The 27,429-nt window shown below is 45.3% G+C and overlaps 5 protein-coding genes across 5 annotated transcripts in view; 3 read left to right on the top strand and 2 right to left on the bottom strand.

Annotated features, from left to right (window-relative positions):
* LOC6566919 (tyrosine-protein phosphatase Lar) overlaps positions 1-988 on the top strand; it is a 99,754-nt gene extending 98,766 nt beyond the window's left edge. The window contains exons 17-19 of the mRNA XM_043214650.1: positions 6-116; positions 188-493; positions 555-988. Coding sequence (XP_043070585.1) covers positions 6-116; positions 188-493; positions 555-623 — 486 coding nt within the window. The 3' untranslated portion in view covers positions 624-988. The remainder of the gene's footprint in view (positions 1-5; positions 117-187; positions 494-554) is intronic.
* A 4,772-nt stretch (positions 989-5,760) lies between these two features.
* Positions 5,761-6,349, top strand: LOC122322425 (uncharacterized mitochondrial protein AtMg00820-like). The gene is made up of 2 exons (XM_043214433.1): positions 5,761-5,766; positions 5,864-6,349. The coding sequence occupies exons 1-2, from the start codon at positions 5,761-5,763 to the stop codon at positions 6,347-6,349; spliced, it is 492 nt and encodes a 163-aa protein (XP_043070368.1).
* Positions 6,350-7,703: 1,354 nt separating this feature from the next.
* Positions 7,704-10,937, bottom strand: LOC6566922. Its single transcript, XM_001993435.3, has 7 exons — positions 10,802-10,937; positions 10,541-10,665; positions 10,244-10,474; positions 9,644-10,127; positions 8,800-9,582; positions 8,337-8,734; positions 7,704-8,281 (listed from the first exon to the last, which is right to left on the bottom strand). Exons 1-7 carry the CDS (start codon positions 10,902-10,904, stop codon positions 7,949-7,951), a joined length of 2,457 nt encoding a protein of 818 aa, XP_001993471.1. The 5' UTR covers positions 10,905-10,937; the 3' UTR covers positions 7,704-7,948.
* A 189-nt stretch (positions 10,938-11,126) lies between these two features.
* Positions 11,127-12,148, top strand: LOC6566923 (transcriptional activator hap3). Its single transcript, XM_001993436.3, has 3 exons — positions 11,127-11,373; positions 11,438-11,748; positions 11,820-12,148. Exons 1-3 carry the CDS (start codon positions 11,259-11,261, stop codon positions 11,895-11,897), a joined length of 504 nt encoding a protein of 167 aa, XP_001993472.2. The 5' UTR covers positions 11,127-11,258; the 3' UTR covers positions 11,898-12,148.
* On the bottom strand, positions 12,042-26,972 carry LOC6566925 (the record flags this gene model as incomplete). The annotated part of the gene is given in 10 exon segments (XM_043214483.1): positions 12,042-13,305; positions 13,372-16,738; positions 16,967-17,689; positions 17,691-19,661; positions 19,724-22,242; positions 22,303-23,376; positions 23,495-23,792; positions 23,859-24,188; positions 24,250-24,401; positions 26,408-26,972. Coding segments are annotated over 10 exon segments (11,421 nt in total), but the record flags the coding sequence as incomplete, so codon positions are not given.
* Positions 26,973-27,429: the final 457 nt, after the last annotated feature.

Below are 27,429 nucleotides of genomic sequence, written 5' to 3' on the forward strand. Positions count from 1 at the left end.
TGCAGGAGAAATGCTTCCAGTACTGGCCCCATGAGCGCTCTGTTCGCTATCAGTATTATGTTGTCGATCCAATTGCCGAGTACAATATGCCTCAGTACAAGCTGCGCGAGTTTAAGGTAAGATTTGGTTCGATATCCGCTCCCTTTGCATAAAGTAACTCTAACCATTATTTTCGACATTCGACCAGGTGACCGATGCACGTGATGGCTCCTCGCGTACTGTGCGTCAGTTCCAGTTCATCGACTGGCCCGAGCAGGGAGTGCCCAAGTCGGGTGACGGCTTCATCGATTTCATTGGGCAGGTGCACAAGACCAAGGAACAGTTTGGCCAGGATGGCCCCATAACGGTGCACTGCTCGGCGGGCGTTGGACGCTCCGGTGTCTTTATTACTCTAAGCATTGTTCTGGAGCGGATGCAATACGAGGGTGTGCTGGATGTATTCCAAACTGTGCGCATACTGCGCTCCCAGCGACCAGCCATGGTGCAAACGGAGGTGAGTAAAATTATAAAAGTCGCGACTATATTTATTAATTAAATATGATTTTCCTTAACAGGATCAGTATCATTTTTGCTATCGCGCTGCTTTGGAGTATTTGGGCTCATTCGACAACTATGCAAACTGAGTAGACGGAGCAGGAGCAGTTGGAGGATTTGGAGAGTCTGGAGTCCAGGCTACAGAGCAAAAACGTTGTTAACTTTAAGTTAATGTTATATGTTGCATGTACGTTTGCAACTGTACGCATAATACGCATTTACGATATACACGGATACCTTAACTTTAAAGTATTATAGCCAGATACTGCCCCCAAACTTACATACTTTTAAAATAATTTTGTATTCAAGTTGTAATCATTTTCGATTCTATTTTGATTAGTGTTTTGGTTTTTGCCTTTTGGTTTAACTCGGTCTTTGTTTTAATTTTGAATAATGTGAACTCAAAAAGACTGTTACACGTTTAATGATCAGTAATTTATACTTATGTGCATACATCCATATATATACATATATATATATATATGTATTTGTATATATGCATACAGTTTTTGCTCGAACTAATCAAAGTAGTCAATCAACTTGTTGTGGTGCGTCGTCGACCCGCTTGGTAACCTATACATATTTGAACTAAGGACTTGGTAGATATTAAACTTACCGCCTAAACGAATCTCGAGACGACATAAGCTAAAATGAAGTCAAGTAGTTGCCATTTGAACTTAATCGACAAGTAAGAAGATGGTGGGAGAACGAATCCAATTATCATTACATTCTAGAGACATGTGTATGTATGTAGTTGTGTGTACAACAATCAACAATCAAATATGTTTAATGTGTTTTTTATACTTGCGAATACTTAAAAGTCCGCCTAGGTTCGATAACTTATCTAACGCAAAAACAAATGTAAACCGTGCAATTAGTCAAAAGTCTTGCGTAGTGCATATCTTATAAGGCAGCTAGTTTTAAATTAGTTTCTAAATTTAGTTAAGCTATCTGACATGTTTTTATTTGAACAACTTAACATTCCCCACATGTGCTTGGTAAAACAAAATTGTCCAGAATATAAAGATCTACATAGGTACTTATGAGTATATTTTGATCGTTCCCGCTTTGGAGATTATTAATATTAACATATGTCATTCCGGCTCTTGTTTACTTTTAAGATATCCCTCTATAATTTGTTTTATGATTACATAATCCTGTATATACCAGAACCCCTCCAGACATATGTATGCGTAATTAGGATCCTAAATCTAGAAAAATATGGTACCTAAAGTGTATGAAAAAGACAGCATAGATAATAACCCAGAAAATTTACAGACAGACAAATGAGTAATAAGATAACTGTAGATATGTATTGTAGAATATTTATATGATACGTCTATATATAGCAACCATTTATACCTATAACGCTACACCACTACAATAATGTATTATGGCCTAAGAATTATAATAATGTATATACATATTTGATATGCTGTTCAATCGATCGGCCGATTGTATTTATAAAAGACGTTAGCAAGCAAATGCGTAAAAGCAAATAAGAAAACTAAATAATAATTATTTAGCCAGAACACATGTTAAACAACAATATTAATACGTATGTACGCATTATAGATTTAATCCACACCAACACAAACATGCATAAGTATCTGTTATAACGAGCAAATTTAGAGCGTTGCCCACTAATACAAGAATTGGATGAATTGGAGTTAGGACCTAGTAAATTGACAAGTTGGCGTATGCCAGAACCCAGAATATGATTGGGGCTTATTTGGAAAAAATATTAAATAAATACAAATTATAGCGTTAAATATTACGAATAGCAACAATAGATGTCTAATAGATAATGGTAACCACCACAGCGTTGCAAGCATATTTAGCATACTTCTATATAAATCAACTACAACTCTATATTGTACATTACAAAAATTGGTCAGCTTGTCAACTTTTGTTAATACTATATGAAATTGTTTAATATATACAGACATACATATATTTTACCAATTAGTCAGATATAAAACAATTTTAATGGTACATACACAACATAAGAAAATCATATACATTCATATGTACAAGTTTAAAGTTTTGGAAATAACTTTTAATGGGTATATCTCGGTTAAATTAAATCAGATCTTTGAAACATAAGCCTTTTTGGAATCGTATGATCTAGGGCAATGGAACAGAATCAGAAATCAACAAGAAATCAAATTTACCTTTTGAAAACAAGAGTAATTGGTGCTGATTCTGCTCGTCTGGTATTACAAATAGAAAAACGAGCGACATTCGAATTATAAACGTAACAAAATACTTCAAAACACTGCCCATACCTACGAGTCCAAAAAGGTATGTGATACAAGCATCTATATTTGACAGAGATATATGTACATAATTGTTTAAGTAAGAAAGATATTACGTTCAATATTACCATACAATTATATGTATCAGATATATTATATATATTATATATATATATAATTTTCGAAAACCGAAAAACCAATGAAAATGAATATTTAATGACGAAATAAAATACATATTATGAAAAGTTCTGCTAGTCGATTTAATGAGAAGTGGTTGCATTGACCAAGGCTATCAACTGGCTCAAGGACAACGTTTTTCAGATTTCGACTCGGGTCCCAGGGCCCAGCAAGTGAAACTTATCCAAGTGTTTGAGTTCTTAGATGACTCCATAATTGAGGTTAGAATTAAGCAAGAAAAAGGACGAAGATCCTTCAGACATCTGAAATAAAGGGAAATTTTTTTAAAGATAACAAATGTTCAAATCTCCGCTAACTCCTTTTAGGTCTTATCGAGTGATATGTCACACTATTTGTTTTGACCAGAACTCTATCAGCTGGCCGAAGGACACCGTGCTTGCAATTTCCGAGAAAACATTGATTTTCAAATATCGACTATTTATTAAGCGTTGAAGCCAAAGTTTTCGTTGAATGCAGCTCGATAGAATTCGTCCTTGTGATTCTGTTGAAAATATGTAAAATATATCAACATTCCGATTACTAATGTTAATAACAGAAAATATCGATACTGTGCTCGATACCCCAACAGAATACATTGAATAAAAGTTCTTCTTAGTCTAACCGCCAAACCTAGTGCATCACTTTGCCGCTTTAAAACCCAACAAGTTATGGGCCCAGGCATAAAGAAAAAGTTGAATGAAGCTAAAGTTATGCTAAAAAGCCGCGTTTAAGGTCGAGTGACATTTTTTCATTAGAATTGCATAATTTTGTATTGCTGTGTGCATTACCAACTAAAGTTTTCTGTGTGAGAACAAGTACGAGCGAAAAATGAGAGCTCTGTACAATATAGACAAGTTGGACGAAACAAATTATGATTCGTGGTGTGTCCAAATGAAAAGTGTGCTAATTCACCAGGAGCTATGGTCCGTCACTTGGGGAGCTATGAAATGCCCAAGTTCAGACAAGACGAGTGAATATAGTCAGTGGATATCAAAAAACGAAAAGGCTTTAGCGGTATCACTCTCTCAATAAGAGGTTCTGAGATTGGTCTCATTAAAAAATGTGATTCGGCGTCGGGTGCGTGGGTAACCCTAAAGGAAGTGCATCAGCCCACCGGTCCAGTGAGAGAGATCACATTGTTCAAGAGATTACTCTTCATGCGGATGAACGAGAATGAGAACATGCAAATGTATATTGCAAATTTTGTGAACACCGTGGAGCAGTTAACAGAGATTGGCATTGTGCTGCAAGAAAAAATATATGTTATTTTACTCTTGGCATGTTTACCCAAATCATATGAAAATTTGGTTGTAGCATTGGAATCAATTTGTAGCATGAATTACCAAAGTTTAGTACTTTAAAGGTTAAATTGATCGAAGAGTGTGATAGACGCAAGAACGAAGCACATATAGAGAGTGTGAACGAAAATAATGCACAGGCATTTTTAAGCAAAGCACACTACGCTAAAGAGAGTGCAAAAAAGGCAGACAAAGTAGGCAAGAACCGAAATAAAAAAATTAAATGTTACAAATGCGGTAAAATTGTCCACATTTCTGCAGAATGTAGGTCCAAGGCGAACGAAGGTAATATAAAAGGAAGAGACGAAAAATCATTCTTCACGTTGCTAAGTGCAAAAAACGACTGCTTGATAAATCAGCGTGGTGCTTAGATAGTGGCGCCACAGCTCATATGTGCGCAAATCAAAATATGTTTAATTCGTTTGAACAATTCACTGATACAGTCACACTTGCTGGTGAAAAATCACTAGAAGTAGTCGGACGAGGAGTCGTCATGATTGAAACGGAATCGTCAACAGTAAAACTTACAAACGTTCTTTGTGTACCACAATTACAATGTAACATTATTTCGGTGAGCAGAGCACTAAAAGGAGGCTGCACTGTAAGCTTTAAAAACAATCGTGCGTGTGTATGTGACGAAAACGGTAAAACTCTGATTATTGCAAATCATAGAAGCAATTTATTTCTGTGTGAAATAACCAAAACAATAAATGCAGTGTTCCTAAGTGGAAATGGCAAAAGTGGCAGTGAGGATATTAGAAAATGGCATAAGAGATATGCACATCTGAACATGCAAAGCCTCAAAGAATTAAATAATATGAAATTGGTGCATGGAGTGAACTTCAACAGCACAAGCGAATTTGACTGTAAGATATGTCTACAGAGTAAGTGTTGCGCGAAGCCATTTAATATGTCGGTCAGCAAAAGTGAGGATGTGCTAAACCTCATACATAGTGATGTTTGCGGCCCTATAAGCATATGTTGAAACGGAGGATCACGTTACTTTGTTACCATGATTGATGATAAATCGCGATATGTTCACGTATATTTTATCAAAAATAAATCAGAAGTTCTAAATGTGTTTAAGAACTATAAGAACATGGTGGAATGCCAAACGGGAAAACGGATCAGAGTACTTCGCAGTGACAATGGCAGAGAATATGTAAACAACGAGTTTGACATATTTCTGAAACAAAATGGGATCGTCCGTCAATTGAGTGTGCCTCACACACCCCAGCAAAATGGAGTTGCAGAATGGATGAATCTACAGAACAGATCGCCTACAAAAGCTGTGCTCCAGAGTACGCCATATGAGTTATGGACAGGGCGGAAGCCATCAGTTGGCTACCTTCGTACATTTGGGTGCTTGGCGATAGTGTTGGACAAGACACAGAATCGGAAATGTAGACGGAAGGGTATAGAATACATATACACTGGTTGGATATGCAGATCAAGCTAAAGCATATCGCCTCTACAACAGCGCCAGTGGTAAAATGATCGTAAGCCGTGATGTATATTTTGTTGAGTCAACAGCAGAATCAAGTGCAGTTGATATACTCACGTTACCCGATTTTAATTGCAGAAAGGTAATTACAGAAGTGCAGTCCAATAGAAGCAGCAGCAGAGCCAGCAGCAGAGGCAGCAGGAAAGGCACCGGCGAAGATAAACACCGATACCAATAAAAAAGAAATCAGCAAGAAAAGTAATCGACTTGAAAGAACCAGTGGGCACGGATGGCGAAGACCAGACGACGAGAGGCACAAGCTGAATCTTCTGAGCAGTGAAGACGTCATAACACCAGAAACTGTGGAAGAAGCATTGGAAAGTCCACAGGCGATCAAATGGCAAAAGACCAGGGCACAAGAATTCGGAGCACTGAAAGTGAATGGAACTTGGGAACCAGCCGAATTACCATCCAATCATAAGGCGATTGGATGCAAATGGGTCTTTGCACTAAAACGTGACAAAAATGGCACCATAGAACGATACAAGGCTAGGCTAGTAGCAAAGGGCTGCCGCCAGAAACACGGAGTGAACTACGACAAAACCGCCAGTAGTGCGATATGCGACATGCGACAATAAGGATGGTGTTGGCCATAGCAGCTGAACTGGAGCTACATGTGCACCAACTTGATGTATCCACGGCATATCTAAATGGAGAATTGCAGGAGGATGTTTTCATGAAGCAGCCCCGTATGTTTGAAGAACAAGGAGTGTCTGTTCTTAACCTTCGAAAGTCTAAAACAGTCTGGACGGATGTAAAACAAAAATCTAAACGAGATGATGACAAAAATTGGTTTTTCGGCCTGTCCAAGCGAGCTGTGTGTATATACTAGGCATACACAAAACAACATAAGCCAGTATAAAGGAAAGCATATCTCGAATTTTCCAGGTGGTTGACAAGGGCCCTATACATAATTTCCATGGTGTGGAAATCAATAGGAAGGGCATAATAGGGGCGATAACGATCACCCAGCAGCAGCATGTGTTGCAGCTGCTTAAGATGTTTGGCATGGAAGCGTGTCGGCCAGCATCAGTACCGTTGGCGTCCGAGTACACCATAAAATGTGAAAGCCAACAATGCAAAACGGTCAACCAGCAGAGTACCCGTCACTGATCGACCAGACCAGACCTGACATTTTACATTCAGTATGTAAGCTGTCTCAACGGAATACGGATCCCCACCAAGAACACTGGGCAACAGCAAAACAAGTGCTGCGCCCATTGAGGACGACGTCTTCAATCAGCACTAAGTAGTACTGAAGCCGAATATATGGGAATATCGGAAGCAACAAAAGAAGCTGTTTATATTCTGAAATTATGTAACGAAATGAACATATACAGAAATATGAAAAGTATTGTAATTCATGGCGATAATTTGAGCGCTATGAACTTAGTTAAAAATCCAGTTTACCATGCAAGAAGCAAGCATATAGATATTCGTTATCACTTCGTGCGAGAAGTTTTTAATAAGCTTGTGATTCAGCTGGAATATTGTCCAACGAGTCAAATGATGGCAGATATCTTAACTAAGAATTTGAGCAAGTCAAAACATGAAAATTGTAATAGATTGCTTGGTCTCAAATTAATTGTCAATAATGTGTATTGAGGGGGAGTGTTGAAAATATGTAGAAGATCAATACAACATTCTGATTACTAATTTTAATAACAGAAAATATCGATACTGCGCTCGATACCCAACAGAATACATCGAATAAAAGTTCTTCTTAGTCTAACCTCCAAACCTAGTGCATCGCTTTGCCGCTTTAAAACCCAACAGATTCTAATGCACTATACCCTTTAGAGAATATGCAAAGATCTGGACGAAGTAGAGCCATTTTTCATTTGCCTGTATGCGCCTGAAAGTATGCCTCGATATTTTAAGGAAAACAGTGATTCTGAACACTAACGATGTAAAATTACAAAATTTCTTATCTGAAAAAGGAAATAGCCCGTACATAGTACACAAAACTTTTGTTTATTTGTAACCTTACTACGCTATTCAAAAAATAAATTTGGAAAATTTCGTCCCGGTGGGTTGACGATCTGAGCCAATCATGCTCTCTAGTTTGTAAATACAATTGTAAAAAATTTATATGTGCCTACTTATCTAAAAAAAATAACGATCATAACAATAACGTAAAATAAAAGTGACAAAAAGAAATACATAGAACGATCCCGTTAGCTGGACTCGTTGGCCACAGACGGTTCTTTGGCAGCCTGATTTATCTCAGACATTATGTTTAAAGGGTCCTCGCTGCGCAAGTAGCCATTGTGCTCAGGATGGGATTCGAAGACGACTTCGCCGCGTATTACGCGCACTCGCGGTCCGTGTGCGCGAGCCGTAAACTTGACCTTGCCGCACGTGTCAGGACGTAAACGGCGATGAGCACGCAATCCACTGACCACAACAAAGTTCTTATCACAACCGTAGCACTTATATCGCTTCATGCCAATGTGACGCGAGAGATGCGAGATGAGCGTCTCCCGATGTGTGAAATCCAGTGAGCAGACCTGTTAAAAGTACATCAGTAGAATCTAGGGAAGGGTATTTCGCTGCACTGTTTACCTTGCACTTGAATGGTTTCTCGCCAGTGTGCCTGCGATGATGGACACGCACCTGGCCAGGCGTGCGGAAGCGCTTCTCACAGTAGTTGCACTTATGTGGTAGCTCGCCGGTGTGAATCATCTTGTGGATGCGCAGCCCACCCATCGTGGTAAAGCACTTTGAGCAATCGCCGCATTTATATTGAGCAGACCAAGCTGATGATGGTGGTCGGGGGGTTACAATTGTAGACGCTGGGGTCGTTAAGATTCGCTCAGGAGCTACAATTTCGGGTGCCACAGCTGCCCCTGCATCCTGCACAGGATCTGGATCAGCAGAAACATTTAATGGTGCCGCATCTGCAACATCTGGCACCATAGGAACTGTCGCTTCCACAGTTGCAGGAGTCGACGAAATGCATTCTGCAAAGAGGCAAAAGATTCGTTTAATTTTGAATGAGAGACTTGGGGGCACAACTAATACTCACTCTTATAAGACTTGACCTCCACTGCCATGTGCTCAAATTTCGCCTCTGCGATGTCGTGCGAGATTGTCAAATGTTTGCAAAATGCCGCAAATTGTTCGAAACAGCGGGCACAGCTCGGACACTCCCAGTGGAAGCGATGATCGGAATATGTGTTGCGCAATTGACGTACCTTCAGATTACTCTCCTGGGTGGGCGGCAGTCGAAGCACCTGAAGCTGCGAAGGCAACACCACTATGGCGTTTCTATTTTTCGGTTGCAGCACACTGCCGGGCAGTGGCAGCGTTTGCTCTATGTTGCGTATCTGATTCTGGATATCTGAGATGATCTTGCGAGACTCTGGCAAACTCTCAAACAAACTTATGGCATTAAAATGGGAATTTCGATTAATGGGCAATGTCAGTGTGGCCGCTTGTAGCGAAGTGGGAGCAGATGGGGTTGGAACTGTTGTCGTTTGGCCAGCCGTTGAGTTTTTATGTCCCGAACTTATGGACATGGAGCTTGGCAATGTGATTATTTTGCCACCAATATTGAAGCTATTGGTAGTGTTACCCATTGCGGTGGGTGCCAGTTTTATTATCTTCATGTTTGGCATCACTTTAATCACCATGCCATTACTTTGCACCATCTTTAAGACGTTGGCGCAAATATTTGTCTTGGGTTTGGAAATGTTCTTCTTCAAAATACTTGAGGGCTGGTTGTCTGATTGCTTTGGCCTTAAAATGTTGGAGCGATTCAATGATGCTGTAGCGTTTGGCAAAGTTATCAGTTTACCACTCGTCACAACTACAAAGGGACAGGAATATTATTATATATATATATAAGTTAAGAACAAGTAAAGACTGACTGTGTGATGGATTCACAGGTGCTCTTGGTTTCTCTACACATTCCTCTTTCGGCGGCTTCTTTATCGCTGGCAAGCGCAATTTGCTGCGCAATTGTTCAGCTAGGCTGTTTCGGGTCCAGCTCTCATCGTGGCCGGTGGAATTTAACTCAGCTGCTTCAGGCTGAGGCTCCGTTTTGATAATTATACCAGTTGGAAGCTGATCTTCTACGTCCATCGGCTCAGATTTAATTTCTATGTCACAGAACGGCTCAGCTGGGAGTGTCGTATCCAATTTACTGATCGCCACCAGCTGACCGATATTTCCATGCATATCCGCATATTCGAGCTGACCGCACAGCTCATTGCCGTTCTGCCGATGCAGTTGCAATTCCAAGCGTGTCTCAAAATGTCGGCGGCAAATCGAGCACACAAAGCGACGCACATAGAAGTGACTGCTCATGTGCCTCGTGAGACTGGCTGCATCGATGCACTCCAACTGACAGATCTGCATTGCAAGGAATAACATTTGAATTAACAACGGAAACTGGCCACACTTTATAAACACAAACACTAAAGCCTATCTCTCCATCTATGATGTATGTATAAATATATTGCTCTTACCCTACAGTTGGAGTTGTTAATTCCATCGGCATGCTTTCGATATTCATGCTCCTGGATCTCTTCGAGCGTGTTGCACCACTCGCCACAGCCGTGGCAACAGAAGTGGCGATTTAGCTGATGATTGATCTGATGCGACGCAAGCGACAAGTGATTTTCGCACGTAAAGCTGCATACTTTGCATGCAAATGCGCCAAGAGCGGCAACACTCTCAGCCGATGACGTCACAAATAACTGTACCAAAGAAAAGTTTACTGTCACACTTAAATACTTGATATATATGTGCCTGCGTTAGGTTACCTTTTGCTGCTGATCGAAAGTTCCGAGGCTCGCTATGAATTTGAGCTCGTCCTCAGATTTGCAATCGTGAACCGGCATCGTTATCATGTTCGGCCGCTCCTCGATTATTTTCATAAAGGTGCCAGCTGCAAGAAATGAGCAAATTTACGTGACTAGAGACAAAGCTAACGGTAGTGCGTAATATAAAAATAGACGCAACACATGCGAATGCACACACCCACATGGGTATAAGCAGGCAAAAGCATAGATTCATATATTTACCGCACGACAATTCCAATGTTGGCCCATCCTCATCGACCTCAAGCTTTATCTTCGTATCATCAATATCAATTTCCTCAGTTTTAATCACAATTTCCTCGTGCATCGCGCTGATCGAAAAAAAAATGCGCAAAATAAATTACCGCTGCGATCAGTAGAAGCTATCGACCGCTCTCCGAAAAATATCGAACCTTACTCGTATTCCTGCGTCAATATATCGATATATTTGCTCGTGCAGCGCACTGCAGTCGATTTCAGATTTGACACTGAACTGTAACAACAATCAGAATCTCTGCTAGCAAGCATAATAAAAAGCACACAAATTACGTTTTCTCTTCAATTATTATTGTTAATTAAAAGGAAACTGCTTGACGCAACTCATTCGCATTAGCTCTGGGCGTTCAAAGTAATCTTCTCCCGCTGGGACAGCTTGGAGCAACCTGCATAACGAATGCCATAAATGAATGCTTGTTTTAAAAATTTCACAAGCGTAAACCAAAAAATGAGCAACAGCGAAGACTCCCAACAATACATTAACGATATGCTGGTCAAAGAGGAGGATGAGGCGTCGGGTGGTCGGTAATCAATCCATGATATTGTTCTGCATTATTAACCTACTCTTCTATTAACGTACTGTAGACGATTCGGACAGACAGGACGGACATGGGAGCATGCTGCGCGAACAGGATCGCTTTCTGCCCATCTGCAACATAATCAAGATAATGAAAGTGCCAGTGCCACAGAATGGCAAAATAGCCAAAGATGCGAGAGAGTGCATACAGGAGTGCGTCTCAGAGTTCATATCATTTATCAGTAGCGAGGCCATTGAGCGCAGTGTCGCCGAGAATCGCAAGACGGTCAACGGTGACGATTTGCTGGTGGCCTTCAACAATTTGGGCTTTGACAACTACGTGGAACCACTCTCTATTTACTTGCAAAAATATCGCGAGGTGAGTGCAAATATATTTTATTCGATGGCAATTAGCACTCATCTAATCGTTGCTTCTCTCTTGCTGCGCAGTCAAACAAATCGGATCGCAATTTATTTCTGGACAGCAGCTATATGCAAACCGATGAAGGCGAGGCTGGCAAACAGTAGTCTTTAACGGGGTTTAATTTAAGACTTAAGGGACGGTGAATAGATTTTTTTTTTAAATTTATATATATATATATATATATACATAAATATATATATATCTATAGTCAAAGTCAAGTTTTACTTTTATGGCAAGTAGCTTAATAGTTTCATTTTATATGCATATTTTATAAGACACCAAGTACTTTGTATATTCTACAGGTTTACATATTTGTATATGCTTAAAGATATTAAAGGGTATGTTGAGTCAGACAGTCATATTGTTTTATCCTGCTTACCTTTTATTATTATTAAGGACACAGCTTAGTTATACCTACGATGCTGATATTATAAATATTTTTTTTTTTTGCCTTTGCGAATTACATGTGATCGGCCACATCAAAAAAGATATTTCCAAGGACTCCGTGTCGTGATGGTCGCAAAACTCTCGATTGACATTTAAATATAATGAAAAGAAGATAACGCAAAAACTATGATATCGTGAAAATGACGTTGTTATCCTTTTGCTAGTGCTAGCACCAAGTTGTTTGCAAGTTTTTGTGATTTACTAAAAATGAATAGCAAACCTGTTACACAATTTCAAATGAATTTAAACAAAAGCTAACTAAGGAACATTCTGTGCCTCGGTGTGAAACTAAATTATATATGGCCTGACTCTAAGCAGCAATGTATAAACGATTTACGAGTAAAAATCACTGGATTCCACGACTACTTCATTATAATATTAGCTACTAAGTTAGATGATGTGTGCTTTGGGATTGGGGTGAAGATGAGGATTACTTAATAGTAGTAGGGGCTCTACAACATTATACGTGATGCTTAGTTCGGTATATAAAATATGATAGATACTTAGGTCTTAAGTGATATAAATTAGTTGCGACTAACACTAGGCTAAAATAATGTGGCTTACACACATAGGCATTCGTAAGCAGAATATAGAATGACACAATATTCATATCGCTTGCGCTCTGACTATTTTCAGTTGTTTGTTACAGCATCAGATCCTCGCTCTCCATAGGCTCGTCCTTGACGCGCAACAACTTGCTGTTATCCATGGCCTCATCGTTTAAGAATATGTTGCTATCCCCGTGCTCCAAGTGTAGCGTGGGCAATGCCTCTGCTAGAAGTTGACCCGGCTGGATAAAGCAAAAGCTCTCAAAGTGTTTGCAGCAAATTTGCTTTGAGTTGTCCCACTTGGGCAGAGGCTCGATTTTCAGATTATAGCACCACTTGGTGCGCTGATTGCGATTCTGGGGAAAGTCCAGCATTGGCAGCTGCACATCGTCCACGCCACAAATTAGACAGCTCATCGCGTTGGAGGGCAGATGTGCCGCACAAATGAATTTGCCGGAGTAGCTTTGAACATCCGGTAGATTGAGCGCCTGACACCATTGATGCAGCAGCATGGGATCTATTATTGAATTAAAGTTATTTTGATTAGCTTGGCGACTTCAACGGCTATTTTATATAATTTTACCTTTGGGAAACTTGTGCAGCTGGACATTGACGTCCTCAGAGCAATCGGGCATGCAGCAACGTGGTCCCACAGGAGGCAGCTCGGGTTCTGCGCTGTCTGGGCCCAAATGGAGGCTGGGTACCGCATTGGACATGAGGCGACGTACGCCTATAAGCTGCGGATCAAAGTGTCGACTGCAGATGAGCTTTGTGTTTCGCTGGGACTCATAGAAGCGCATGCCTGTGGCCTGCTCCCATTTACGTATGGAGCTAATGTTGTTGGGCAGTCGAAAGAGCTTGATGCCATCACCGCGAGGACTGCGGCAATAGGGCAAACAGCAGCATTTGATCTTCCACGGTGGCAGCTGACCCGGTGGCAGAGGATCAAATCGAGAGCGACGCTCTCTTTTGACATATGGAGCTGTTCGCATTTGATCATCAGCATTCACATTCACGTCAGCATCATTGTCATCATAGTCATCATCCAAGTCCTCCAGTATGGTGTCCTCAACATCCACTTCAACGTCATCACACTCGCTGCCTGCTTCGGACTGAGCAAACAGCTGCTGGCTCTGCTCATTCGTAAAGATCTCCAGCGGCACATTGTCCCCCAGTTCCAGCGTGGGCACCGCCCAGGGACGCAACTTGCGCAGACGGATGCAGTGCGGCTCGAAATGGACACTGCATATCATTGTCTTCCACGGCCGTCGCTCATCGTATTGGATGCGCAAATTATGCATCCATCGTTGCTGTAGCTGACGCGAGCGTGGAAACTTGTAGATGTGCACGCCGTGCTGGGAACGCTGTCGTTGGCAGTGGACCAGTGAGCACTTATCATACCCGGACTTGACCGGATTGTAGATGGTGGTGCACTTCTCCTGATTACTGCTGGGCAGACGCAGCTGCTGATCGGACCAGTTATAGGAATCGTTTTGGCTGAAATGATTGTCATATTGTTGCTCATCCTCGCTATCCTCGTGCAACTGCAGCTCGGGCTCCAGCAGACTGAAATCATCCTGCTCCTGGTTGCCATCTTCCAGCTCCATTTGATCAAATTGCTCCATTTGTTCTTGTTTGACGGTCATACCCAGCTCCGAACTGCTCATTGGCTTGTCCAGACGCAAGAATTCATTGTCAAACAGTTTCTTGGGCGCAAGCGGTCCCAGATTCAGGGTGGGCACACTGCCGTGCATCAGTCGCACATTGCCTAGACAGATGGGCTCAAAGTGTGCGCTGCAGATGCGATAGCGCCAGCGGAACTCGGGATCGAAGGGCACCTGAGTGTTGTGTTGCCACTTGGCGCACATATCCGACGAATGGGGGAACTTGTGCAGCGTCACATTCTCGCTGGTCAAATGATTGGAGCAGCCCTCGATCTGACAGTATTTGCTGGATTTGCAGGGCGGGGCTGGACGCGGCAGGAGAAGACCAACATTCGCAGAGAGCAACTGTTGCTGAGACTCCAGCGGGGCCGATAGAGCCTCCCTGGCCTCTTCTTTGGACTGTTCCAGTTGCAGCTGGGCGTTGAACTCATTATCATAGATATGCTTCGGGCGACGTGAGCCCAGTCGCAACGTGGGCATCGCCCCACGTCTGATGCGCGAGCCGTGAAAGCAATCATCGATGAAATGATGACTGCAGATGCGAAAACGCCAAGCGAATTTGACGTCCACGAGCACCTGGGTGTTGTGCATCCACTTTTGCATGGCATCCAGCGAGACGGGGAACTTGTGTAGCTTGATGCTGCTGCTCAGATTATTGGAGGTGACATTGCAGCCATGCACGCTGCAGTGGCGTGCACTGTAGTGGAGTCCATTCTGGACAACGGGGATACGGCATTGGGGTGGACCTGGACTGAGGGGATTATGCGAGAACTGCTCGGCATAGTTGAGATTTGCCTCGGTATCCATTTGCTCGTAGGTGGTGCACTTCTCGACATGGCCCACCTCGAGCAGCACCTCCAGAGCCTGCATTTCCAGTGGCTGCTGTGAGTTATTGTCGCAATCCTCTTCATATTCCACAACCTGCGGTGGTGGTGGCTCCTTCTTGGGCAACGGCTCCAGCTTGAGTAATGGCTCCGGCTGAGCCTCAACAACTTTCTCGCTGACCTGCAGCTCATTCATGTGTTGCCACTCCAACTCTGTGGGATTCTGATAGGCGGGCATCTCGCCCGGTTGGCGCTCCGGCAACTCCAGCGTAGGCATGCTCCACGGCTTCAGGCGCTTGGTTGTCTCCGTGAAGCATGTGGACTCAAAGTGCTTGCTGCAAATCTTGTACATATAACGCTGTTGCTCGTAAAACACTAGCTGCATGTTGTGCAGCCACATCTCCAGCAGATCTCGCCGCGTGGGCAAACCGTGCAGCCGACCACCGTCGCGTGGTTTGAGCGTTCTGCAGCCGCGCACAGCACAGCTGACAACGCGTATGCGAACGCTGCTGCGCGCTGCCTCATAATTGGAATCCAACAGCTCCTCAGCGGCGTGTGCCGAAAAGTGATCCGCACTGTGATCGTAGAGCAAGATTAGGTGGAGTGGACAGAGCTTGGGCAGCTGCTGTTTATCGAGCTGCTGCGCTTCCAGGCCCATATAAGAGAGCCATTGCTGACGGAGCTCTTGCTCCTGGGGCAGCTCATAGGTGACACGCAGATAGCTCTTCTGCAGCTCTACGCACTGCGGATAGCAGCAATCGTGACTGGCGCCATCTCTATTGCAGTAGCGCTTCTGCTGCGTCGGCACCGACTCTACGCTTGGGTGTATATTATCGAGCTCATCGTGACCGAGATGGAGTGTGGGCATTGCACCATAGCTGGGTCGTCCATTCTCCATGCAGCTTGCCTCAAAGTGTACACTGCAGATCTTCAGGCCGGCCAGTTGTTCTTTGCTCGGATCGAGATGCACATTTTGCAGCCACTTGTCCGCCAACTGGCGCACCTTTGGCAGCCCAAACAATTGGACTTCATCCGCATCCTTAGAGCTTTCGCAGTGGGGCACACAGCACACGATCACATCCTCTTCCCAGTTCGCCGGATTGGGTATCACATCGTCTAGGTCCTCATGACCTAAATGAAGTGTGGGTCGTGCTCCTGGACGCAGCACTCTAGACGCATTGAAGCAGTTCGCCTCGAAGTGACGTTCACAAACGTGCTGTTCCGAGCCGCTCATAGTCGTCTGATCGAGTCGCAAATTGTGACACCAATCCAATATCTGTGGGTTACGCTTGAGCATCTTGAACAGACGGCGACGCGATGCGTCTTCGTCCTTAACGCAACCATTGACCACACAGCGCACTTCAGTGACAGAACGGCTCAGCGCCAGTGTGGGCACAGCGTCCTCCTTCAGCTCCCCGGTATCAGGATCAAAGCAATCCGGCGTAAAATGCGACTGACACACCTGAAAGATATTTGATTTTAGGATCGGTTTTCTTTATTTATCAATTAAAAGTTGGTCAGCTTGGGACATTAACCTTGGTATAGATGCTCCTATATATCAGAGCACCAAATAAAAAAGATGGATAGCTTCAGAAAAACAAATATTGGAAGCATATTATAATTATTTCTATCCTTTTTATATATATGAGAACCTGTCACAGCCTGGTGCAGGGTATCACTCAGAACGTACCTGGAATCCATCACTGCTGGCCTGCATGGAGCGATGCTTGCAATTGGCGGCCCACTTGCGGATGGTTGGCCGATCCGTGGGGTATTGGTAGAGACGTAGCTGCTCGCTACTTTGCTGGAAGCAGGTCAGCACCGAACAGTAGTTGGCCCAGATGAACTGCAGCGTCTGCTTGTTCTCCTGGCTGTCGGCAATGTTGCCATTGTGCTTGGCATTCGGTATGATGTGTCCATCGTGTCCTAGATTCAGTGTTGGCACCGCCCAGCTGCGCAGCTGATTCTTGCAAATGGCCTCTGCCTCGAAGTGATCCTGGCAGACGAACAGCCGTTGTGCATCGACAAAGCGCGGCTGCTGCTGGGTATTCACCAGCCACTTCAGCATCGACGTCTCTGCGCTGGGAAAGCGAAAGAGACGCGTCAGGGCCGAAGCCTGCTGACCGCAGCTGGGAATGCAGCAAGTGCGCAGCTTGCCACGCGGACTGGGACTGGCACTCGCACTAAAGCTGGGACTGTTGCACATCGGCAGCTCAGTTTTAATGCGCAGTGGCAGGTCCAGCGGCACGACCGGCTGTGTTTGGCTGCCATCCAGCTTGGGATTTAAATAGATGTTGGCATCCTTGTGGTGCAGCTGCAGCGTTGGCATTGCCCACACTTTAGGACGCACTGGGCCCAGGCAGCCTGGCTCAAAGTGCAACATGCAGATACGATAGACATAATGTCGTGGCCGGATCATATTGAATCTTGGTGTTGTGCACCCACTTGGCGCAGGTGTCGGGGTAAACGGGCAGCTTGGTCAGACGCACATTGTCCGTATACTTCGAGTAGCAGCCGGGCACAGCGCAACGCAGCTTCATGGCCATGCTGGAGCTGGATATCAGTTCGTAAGTCTCACGCAGCTGCCTGCGCACAACATCTGGCACCGATTCGGGCAGCGGCACCAGTTCGTAGAGCTGCATAAAGTGCATCACACATAGCTGGGCGTGCCGGGGCGACGGCTGCGGATGGGGCAGCTGCAGCCAGTGTAGCCAGGCCCGTTGCACCTGCGGATGCGCAGGCAGATCATAGCCGCGATAGAGATTAAGACGAGCACAAGTACATTTGGGCACCAGGCAGCTGCCACTGGTGCTAGCCACATTGTGGCGATAAATATTGGTATCCGAGTGCCCCAGTTTCAAAGTGGGACACGGCGCATTCAGCTCAAAGTGATCGCTGCAGAGGAACATTTGGGTGCAGTCCACCGTTGGAGGCAGCTTCAGGTTGTGCAACCATTTGCGCAGCATCAGACGGTCCTTGGGCAGACGCTGCAGCTGGACGCCGTGCGACTCCGACTGCTTGCCGCAACTTGGCAGGCAACAACGACGACCGGGCTTAATCTCCACCAGATCCGGTTTCCGTTTGCGGCAGTGTTTCAGGCTCCAAAGCCGAAAAACCGAATGCTGCGGCTGTTCATCGTAAATGCCCGACAGCATCCGGCCATTGCAGCTGTAGGTGAGCGGTGTGGCATGACCCAGTTTCAAGGTGGGCACCGCATTCTGCTTCAGCTTGCGCGTGCCAAGCATCGAGGGCTCAAAGTGCTCGACGCATACACGACCCATGCACGATTCCAATGGCAGCTGCAGATTGGCGCTCCACTTGAGCAGCAGCTGCGGATCCTTTGGAAAGCCAAAGGTGCTCAGATGATGGATGGCGGTGCGCTCCTTGCGACAGTGCTTCAGACAGCAAATAGGCGTCACATTATTCACAGCCTTCTCGCGCCGCGGAGCCATTGTCATTCGAAGTGGCCGCGTATCAGGCAGAAGCAGCTCATCGTCATTGCCGGGAATGTCCTCATCTTCGTCATCATCATCGTCGAGATTATCATGTCCGGCAGAGTTATCATCGCTGTGGTGCTCAGCGTAGGTTTCCACAAGTTCCAAGGGATCAAAATAGCCATGTTCCTCAGAGTCTCGATGCTCTTCCCCATCCTCGTCCATATCTTGATCCTGCTCCAGATCCTGCTCCTGCTCCTGCAGCTCTTCATCTTCATTCTCTAGCTCCTGCTCATCCTCCTGCTCAGTCTTTACTTTGACCAACGACTTCAAGCTGGCATTGCCCTCTTCTTCCTCCGCCTCCTCCTCCAGCTGCAGACCCGCCTTAATGCCCTCATTATCGAAGACTACGCCCTCGTCATGTCCCAATTTGAGCGTAGGCACTGCACCCGTCTTCAGCTTCAGCTTGCCACGCACCAGTGGCTCGAAATGATCCGCACAGATGCGTCCGCGGCATTGGTCCGGCGACAAGCGCAGATTGACACGCCACTTTTCGAGCAGCTCCTCGCTGCGTGGATAGCGATAGGTACGCAGATCGTTGTCAATGCTGCGCCGCTTGCGGCAGTGCGCCAGCGCACAGGTGGGCGTAAAGAAGCCCGGTATATTCTTTGGATTCTCATAGATCGGCAGCTCCTGATGACCCAGCTGCTGTGTGGGCATTGCCCAGCCCCTCAGCTGATTACCATCAATGCAACGGCGATTGAAGTGGGCGCTGCAGATGCGCGTCGTCTTGTCCACGTCGGCAGCAGGCAGCCGGAGATTGTAGCGCCACTTGCTCTGCTGCTGTTTCCCGTTCGGAAACGGAAAGAGGCGGGCACCATGCTCCAGGCGACTGTGACCACAGCTCGACACACAGCACTTGAAATCGGTCATAGATTTCTTGATTTTAACCTGTGCAAGAAAAAACCGCAAGTGAATATTTAAAGACTCAATATCTAAAAACTGTTTACCACCTGTGTTGTATTTGGATCTGTGGCCTCCGACATGTTAATGTCCGGTTTAGTGTCTTCATCGAGGTCGGAGTGCGCCTCCTGCTTAATGTTGATCCTCATGGAATCCTGCACGCGTCTCTGGCGTCCAAAGAGATTGCTCTGCAGCTCCTCGGGGTTGACTTGGAACAAGTCATCAGTCTCGTCATGGCCAAGCTCCAGTGTCGGTATGGAGCCAATGTTCAAGCGCGTCTTACCAATGCAAATGTCCTCGAAGTGGGCGTTGCAGATCTTATAGCGTTCGCGCTCCTTGAAGTTGAGATGCTCGAGGCGGAGATTGTGGCGCCAGCGCTGGAAGAGCTCCGGATCTTTGGGAAAACTGTTCATCTGTACTTCATCGAATTTACGCGTCTTGCCACACGAGGGCACACAGCACTTGAAGACCGGATCGATATAGCGCTCCTCCGGCTTGGGATTTAGCATCAGCTCGATGTCATCATCATCGTGGCCGAGGGAGAGCGTGGGAATGGCCCACTTGAACAGGTGCTTTGGTCCAATGCAATCAGTCTCGAAGTGTCTGTTACAGATGCGAACGCCTATGCAGTCGACCGGACTCATTTTCAGATTGTTGCACCACTTCCAGAGCAGATCCTCATCGTCGTTGGGGAAGCGGAAGAGACGCACATCCGGTTGTTCCTTGACGGCATCGCAGCCCTCGACGGTGCAGTGCTCCTCCACGAAAGACTGCGCCTCATTCGGAAATATGTCTTCGTCCTCATGGCCCAACTCAAGCGTTGGAATTGCACCCGCACTGAGTCTCTTCCCATTGAACGAGTGCGTCTCGAAGTGCTTCGAGCAGATGCGATACTGTTGTCGCATAGCTCCTCGGGGCCGCATCCGGATGTTGTGCATCCACTTACGCAGCTGGGTGGGGCTGTGAGGCAGACGGAAGAGCTGCACCCCTTGCGCCCGCTGACGCCGGCAGCTCTCCACAATGCAGACACGCTGCAAGCACAGCTTATTCGCCTTGAGCTTGGCCGGATTCTGATAGATCTTGTAGCCAGATGGTGTATTGAGGTCCAGTGTGGGCACCGCCATGGGCACCGGGCATTTCTTGCTGAGCACATGCGGCTCAAAGTGTGCGGAGCAGAGGCGACGCTGAGCGCTGCCCACCAGCGGCACCTGCAAATTATGCGCCCACTTGGCCAGCGTGGAGCGATTGAGTTTGGGGAAGCGATACAGCTGGACATTGTGTGTGGCACGCACCTTGCGGCAGTGTGGCAAGCAGCAGCGTGGCACCCAGGTGGGCTTCACACCACCCGCGCTTGCTTCAGAGCCTCGCGCTGCTCTGCCCGGCTTGAGATGCGTGCGCCGCTTGTAGAGCATCTGGTGTTCGGGATTCTCGTAGAGATTCTCTATGTTAGTTGCCAGATTGAGCGTGGGTATTGCCCAGGGACGCATCCGCTTGCCAATGCAGTGGGCTTCGAAATGCAGATTGCATATTCTCATATTGGGCAGCTGGGCAATCTCCAGCTGAAGATTGTGCGCCCACTTTACCAGCACCTGCGACTCCTCGGGCGGGCGATATAGCTTGATGTCATCAACACTGGGATTACGCTTGCACGTCTCCACACAGCACTCGCCCTGCTCCTCGCCATTGTTAGGCGCAGTGGGACGCGCATAGAACTCGGCAACTTGCTCCGGCGTGGGCAGCGGATAGGGTATATTCTCATGCCCAAGGATGAGTGTGGGCACTGCCCACTTCTCCAGCCGTTTGTTACGCAGGCATCGATCCTCAAAGTGCACCTCACAGATGGCATCGTTGAAGAGTTTACTGCCATCCGGCACAGGACGCTGCAGATTTGCGCACCATTTGGTCAACAGCGGCACATTGCTGGGAAAGCGATGCAGATTGGCATGGTCCCGGTCACGATTGCGTTTGCAAACAGCCACGCAGCAAGTTTCGCGTATGTTGAGCTTCTTGATCACATCCGGATTGCGGTGAATGTCCTCGTCGTCGTGGCCCAGATGCAATGTCGGCACCGCAAACGGACGCATGCAGCCGCCAATGCAGTAGGGCTCAAAGTGCAAGCTACATATCCGCATGCCCTTGTGCATCTTGTCCTCGGGTATCTTAAGATTGTGACACCATTTGCGCATCTGCTCTGGCCGCCTGGGTATTGTATGGAATGTGATGTTCTCATTGTTGTGGCGCTTGCTCTCGCAGCTGGGCACACAGCAGACATCCATGCTGTCGCTGACATTAAGGCCAGACGATGAGCCTCCAGCGCCCATGCTCATGTAGGATGCACTTAGCTCCGGATCCACATAATGCGATGTCGACGAGGCCGACGAGGATGTGGATGCAGCCGAGTGCCGCTGATATTTATGATGCACTTGTTGCGGCTGCTGCTGCAACTGGTGTTGCTGCAGCTGCTGCTGATGATTGTGGGTGGGCGTGGAGGGCGTTGGCGGTGGCCACAGTTCGTTCTCGTAGATGTTAAAAGTGTCATTATGACCCAGATGCAGCGTGGGCACAGCGCCTATAAATAACAAATAATTATTATATTGCTTCATGTTATAAATGCTGAGCAGCAGCTTACCCGGAGATAGTTTGCGTAATCCCAATGCTTCTTTAATAAAGTGAGCGCTACAAATTTTGTGATTCTTGCCACGATAGACAGCCGGATCAAGGCGTAGATTGTAGCACCAACGACGCAGTAGCACCTCATCCCTGGGGAAGCGATACAGCGACATGTTGAAGTCGGAGGAGCGACTGCGACGACAAAAGTTGAGGCAGCAGCGCTTCTCCTCCACATACAGATTTTTGGGATTGTCATGAATCTTGCCGTACTGGGCACCAAGGTGTAACGTGGGCACTGCCCAAGGCTTCAGCCGAAACTTGCCAATGCAACGCTCCTCGAAGTGGCGACTGCAGAAGTGACGCGGCTCCTTGGCCTGGACGGGCAGGCGAGCGTTTTGGCACCACTTAATCAAACTCTTGATGTCCTTGGGAAAGTTGTAGAACTTCAGATTACTCTCACCACGCTGACTAGTACAGTTTGGCATACTGCAGCGGGCCACCTCGCCGGTGGTGAATGTGTTGGTCAGCTCACGATTCTGATAGAGATTGGCCACATCGTCGTGGCCCAGATTAAATGTTGGCACCGCCCAATAGCACAGAGAGTAACGATTGATGCAACGCTTAGGGAAGTGCATGCTGCAGATGCGAAAGCTGGCATAGCTCGACGCCGGAATGTGGAACATCTTGAGATTGTGCAGCCACTGATGCAAGTACTTGTCATCTTTGGGAAACGTAAAGAATTGCAGCGTCGGGCTTGTGCTCTTGCGCACCCCGCAAAGTGGCACACAGCACAGCGCATCCTCCGAATCGTCCAGCGTCGAGGAATGCGCCTGCGGACCACCAATTGCCCCGCCCCCGCCATGCAGAGAATTGTCGCTGGCGTAGGCATTGTTATAGCTGCTCTCGTGCATACTGTAACCAGACTCGCTGGTGGAGTTGCTATAGCTGCGCTCCAGTTTCACGTTCGTCTCGCTCTTCAGCGCCGAGGCATATAAAGCGGTGCCATCAGCGTTCGCCTGGCGTTGCTGCAACAGCGAATTGAGCGCCGCCGTTGCCGGTAATGCCGCATGCGCCTTGTGCTGCGGTGGCGTCACTAAAATATATAAAAAGTGGATTAGTTGATGGCAAAACTAATAAATATGCATCGGAAAGATTTCCTGTGCAGCTGCATATGAGAAATATCAAAGGAACTATTCTCGACAGCGACTCACTTTCAATGGTGCCCATGTGACAATCCTGCAGTTTGTAGTTGCCCTGTTGCTGATGTTGTTGTGTATGCTGCTGCTGCTGTTGCTGTTGTTGTTGTTGCTGCTGCTGCTGCTGCTGTTGCTGGTGTGCTGCAGCGTAATACTTGCCACAAAAGTAGGGCGCCGCCAGTCGATGCTCGTGCAGCTCTAATGCCGTTTGGTACCACAACCGGCAAATGGGGCAATCGTAACGCTGTTGGAACTTGTGTTGCGGCAAATGGGCATACAGCTGTTCCCGTGTGGGGAACGTAACAGAGCACATCTGTAAAGGGTTTGTTAATTAGCAAAAGTAACCAGCTGTAAACCACAAGCCATCAGCCCCCCTTACATTGCACACAAAGCTATCGTACTCGTGCTCCATGTACTCGTGCGATTCGCACTCTGCAATCGAGTCGTAGTGCTTGCCACAGTATTTGTGGCAGAAGAACTTGTCGGTTCGATGCAGATGCTTGTGCTTCTGCAGCTCCTCGCCGCCCATAAAGGACATGGGACAGATGTTGCACTTGAACTCATACTCGTGTATGCTGCAACTGCTCTCGGCCACATGCCGCAGGTAAATGTGCTTCTTGAAGAACACCTCTTTGCAGCGCTGACAAATGGGCATACTCTCCGCGGAGCGATCCGTTTGGAGCTTACGACGTGGGTAGTTCAGCGGGTTCTTAAAGAAATTAAATTAATAATTATAGCAAAATCTATGGAATGTTAATGTTTGCACCCACTTTTTGGTTTCCATAGGCCTCATCCTTGACGTTTAGCTCTAGCTTGGGACTTAGCATATCGTCGCCGAATTCGGGATATTTACTAAAATCGGCAAAGGGAGTATTATCATCGATATAGTTGGACTTGAAAGCATGTTCGTCAATGGGTTCCGCTGCCAAATGTTAAATATACATTTTTAATTAATATGCAATACGTTTTATCTCAATTCATTATCAAACTTATTTTACTTTCGCTGATTTTGCACTTTAACGAAAATTAATTTTAAATTTAGAATTCTATTTTTGTAGATTTATCGACACAGATCGTATGTGCAAATTTTATACAAAAAATAATCTCTAATTTTCTATACCTCTATATATAATTATAGTGTATTCGCACGACCTAACCTGACAGACTCACTAAATGTGCCGACAAATTGTATAATGTTTTCTTCTCAAAAAATATATATAATTAACATAATGGCAACAAAGACTGCTTCTAAATGTGTGTAGTGAATAAAGTTGAAATAAAAAGCAGTGTTATTCCATATTTAATACAAATGGATGTGTGCATAACATTTCACGGAATACACTCTTAACACACTCTCAGCTCTAAGCAACACAAAGTAATCAAATTATCACCAAAATGAAAACAGAATTGAAAAAATAAAATCGGTGCCTAGAAACTATGGAACTTCAGTTTTTTTTCTTCACATTTTTACGGTTCTTACATATGTATCTGTGTGTGTAGAAATACAAACAGACATCTGTACATATTGTTTAATTGTTTTGAGTTGTTCTCTCTGGTGGCTGTTTTGATAAGCATGGAAACGGAGATAACATGAGTGAGAGTGTTTTTCATTTTCCATTCTTATATGTATACACAAATAAGAAAACGCATATGTATTTTACTATTTCTCATTTTCCGAAAGCATCATTAAAGGAAATATCAAAAAATACATTACTTTCTTTTTCCATATAATATGTGGTTTTAACAAAATAAAATATATATATATATATTGAAAAAATAAATAAATTTCGTTAGTTATTAAATATTTATTATACGTATATGCATATGCCCCGCCCTATTGGTAACGAAAGTCTATTCCATGCACACACAAAACTTATAATCTATTAGGGAACGTACAACGTTACATAAGAACCGAGACTTGAAAATGAGAACCAACGCAATAAACACGCACACACACATGGAAAATGTCATCAATAGATAGATGGATGTGTATGTGCAGAAACTTTAGGGTTATAGCCGGTAATATATAGCATCTATCTGGGTATGCATATACATAAGTATATATACATAAATAAAGTGGATACATACACAGAGACTGGCAGACAGACGAAACGCACTCAGAAACAGAACAGAATAGAATAGAACAGAGATACAGAAACGGTACGTAGACGAACCGAAAATCCGAAAACTGAAATTGAAAACCGAAAACCCTGGCGAAAAACAACCGAACGAACAAGCGCAAAAACCTCAGCGTAACTCAACTCAACTCAACGCTGTAACAAAACGTTTTATTGATTCGGCGACGCCAAAAACGGAGCTAAATTACGGCTACTTACGCTATAGGAAAATGGGCAACCAAAGTATCTGTAACTGTGTTCTCGCTCTCAGTAGTCCCCCACATTCGCTCTCTTGCTTTGTTTAGCTGTATGCGTGTGTGTGTGTCTGTGTGTGTGCGGATGTCTGTACCAATTGCTTATTACTAGAGTCGGACCCGTGTCTCAACTAAAAAATATGATAACTGTAAATTTTAATATTTCTGGACAAATACATCCAATTGAGGATTAAATCAAATTTCAATTCACCTTGCCACAAAGAAAAATATTTTCCAAGCTGTGATTATTACTAGGTGCAATTACCTAACCCCCAAGTATAGATAAAATAATTGTATACAATAAAATATGAGTAACAATTCTCATATTGGAAACCATATTTTTAAAAGATAATCTGTCAACATTCACAAAATAAATAAATTCAAAAATAATAATTATAACCATTTATCACTGCGTGCATTTATCTAATTTGGGGTTCGAGAGCTCGCGTTGCTTTGGGGAAATCAGACACGCCCCCATCACTACTTATTACATTGCTAGTATTTGCATGAGTGCGTGGAGAGTATGGATATCGATATTCCTAAACCTCGATACTTACATTTAATTATCATTTCGCCACTAGCATCGAGCGAATGACGATTAGCAATGGCGGGTGCTGGCGGCGGTGCCATAGGATTCTGAAAGAGTTGCTGTTGCTGCTGCTGATGGCGTTCGGGCAGTGGCTCCAAAGGTTCGCTCTTAATGTACGGATACGAGCTGTGCATTATATGTGGTGGCATATACGAGCGCTGGCTGAGCTGCTGCTGCTGCTGATGTTGTTGCTGATGCTGCTGTTGTTGTTGCTGCTGTTGTTGTTGTTGGTATTGCAGCAGCTGGTTGTGCGCATAGGCCACAGTATTGGCCTCAAGGTTGTAGCCAACCCCAACGCCACCCGGCCCCGTTGAGCCATAATACGCTCCTGCACCCGTGCCGTATGCATTCATAATGTGGTTGTTGTTGTTGTTATTGTTGTTGCTGCTGCTGCTTTTGCAGGGCGACGCAAAGGCAGCGGCATGCGGGGGCGGATAGGAAGCAACATGTGAGTACCAACTGTGCTGTTGTTGTTGTATTTGTTTATGCTGCAAATGCTGCTGCTGCTGCAGATGTTGTTGTTGTTGCTGTTGTTGCTGCTGTTGCTGATAGTAGTGATGTTGATGTTGGTGATGTGGAGGGGGATTGTGTTGTTGTTGTGACATTACGCTAGAGATAAAATAATTTGGTTTTTGTTTTGTTTTGTTTTTGGCAATTTTCAGCCGTTGCAATTACAATGGTGAGAAAACACCCGCAGCGTTCTTTTCTCTCTCGCTCGCGCACGAACGCTCTGTGTTTTTCATTTGGCGTCGTCTTTTATATACCAGTTTTTCAGTGTTCTGCTCTGCTCTGCTTTGCCCCCCTGTCTAGTAAGATTTTTGCATGTGTGTGTGTGTGTGTATGTATCGAAATGTCATTATTACAATTTGTATATAATTGAGACGGCGCTGCTCAGCCAATTGGACACATTTTATATATTGTTATCACTCGAAGCACATGCAGCCCGCTAGCCACCAATTGGGATTTGTTTCACTAGGCGCGAGCGATGAA

Source organism: Drosophila grimshawi, unplaced genomic scaffold (assembly GCF_018153295.1).
Source record: "Drosophila grimshawi isolate 15287-2541.00 unplaced genomic scaffold, ASM1815329v1 contig_1377, whole genome shotgun sequence".
In the NCBI taxonomy this organism is placed as follows: domain Eukaryota; kingdom Metazoa; phylum Arthropoda; class Insecta; order Diptera; family Drosophilidae; genus Drosophila; species Drosophila grimshawi.

What these genes read in the sequence shown, in the direction of transcription:
- LOC6566923 (XM_001993436.3), top strand. Translation starts at nt 11,259, where the DNA reads ATGAATGCTTGTTTTAAAAATTTCACAAGCGTAAACCAAAAAATGAGC. An exon ending in GGAGGATGAGGCGTCGGGTG is followed by an intron (nt 11,374 to 11,437) that starts GTCGGTAATCAA and finishes AACGTACTGTAG; the next exon opens with ACGATTCGGACAGACAGGAC. An exon ending in ACTTGCAAAAATATCGCGAG is followed by an intron (nt 11,749 to 11,819) that starts GTGAGTGCAAAT and finishes CTTGCTGCGCAG; the next exon opens with TCAAACAAATCGGATCGCAA.
- LOC6566922 (XM_001993435.3), bottom strand. Translation starts at nt 10,904, where the DNA reads ATGCACGAGGAAATTGTGATTAAAACTGAGGAAATTGATATTGATGAT. An exon ending in ACCTGTGAATCCATCACACA is followed by an intron (nt 9,583 to 9,643) that starts GTCAGTCTTTAC and finishes GTCCCTTTGTAG; the next exon opens with TTGTGACGAGTGGTAAACTG. An exon ending in AGAAACCATTCAAGTGCAAG is followed by an intron (nt 8,282 to 8,336) that starts GTAAACAGTGCA and finishes TACTTTTAACAG; the next exon opens with GTCTGCTCACTGGATTTCAC.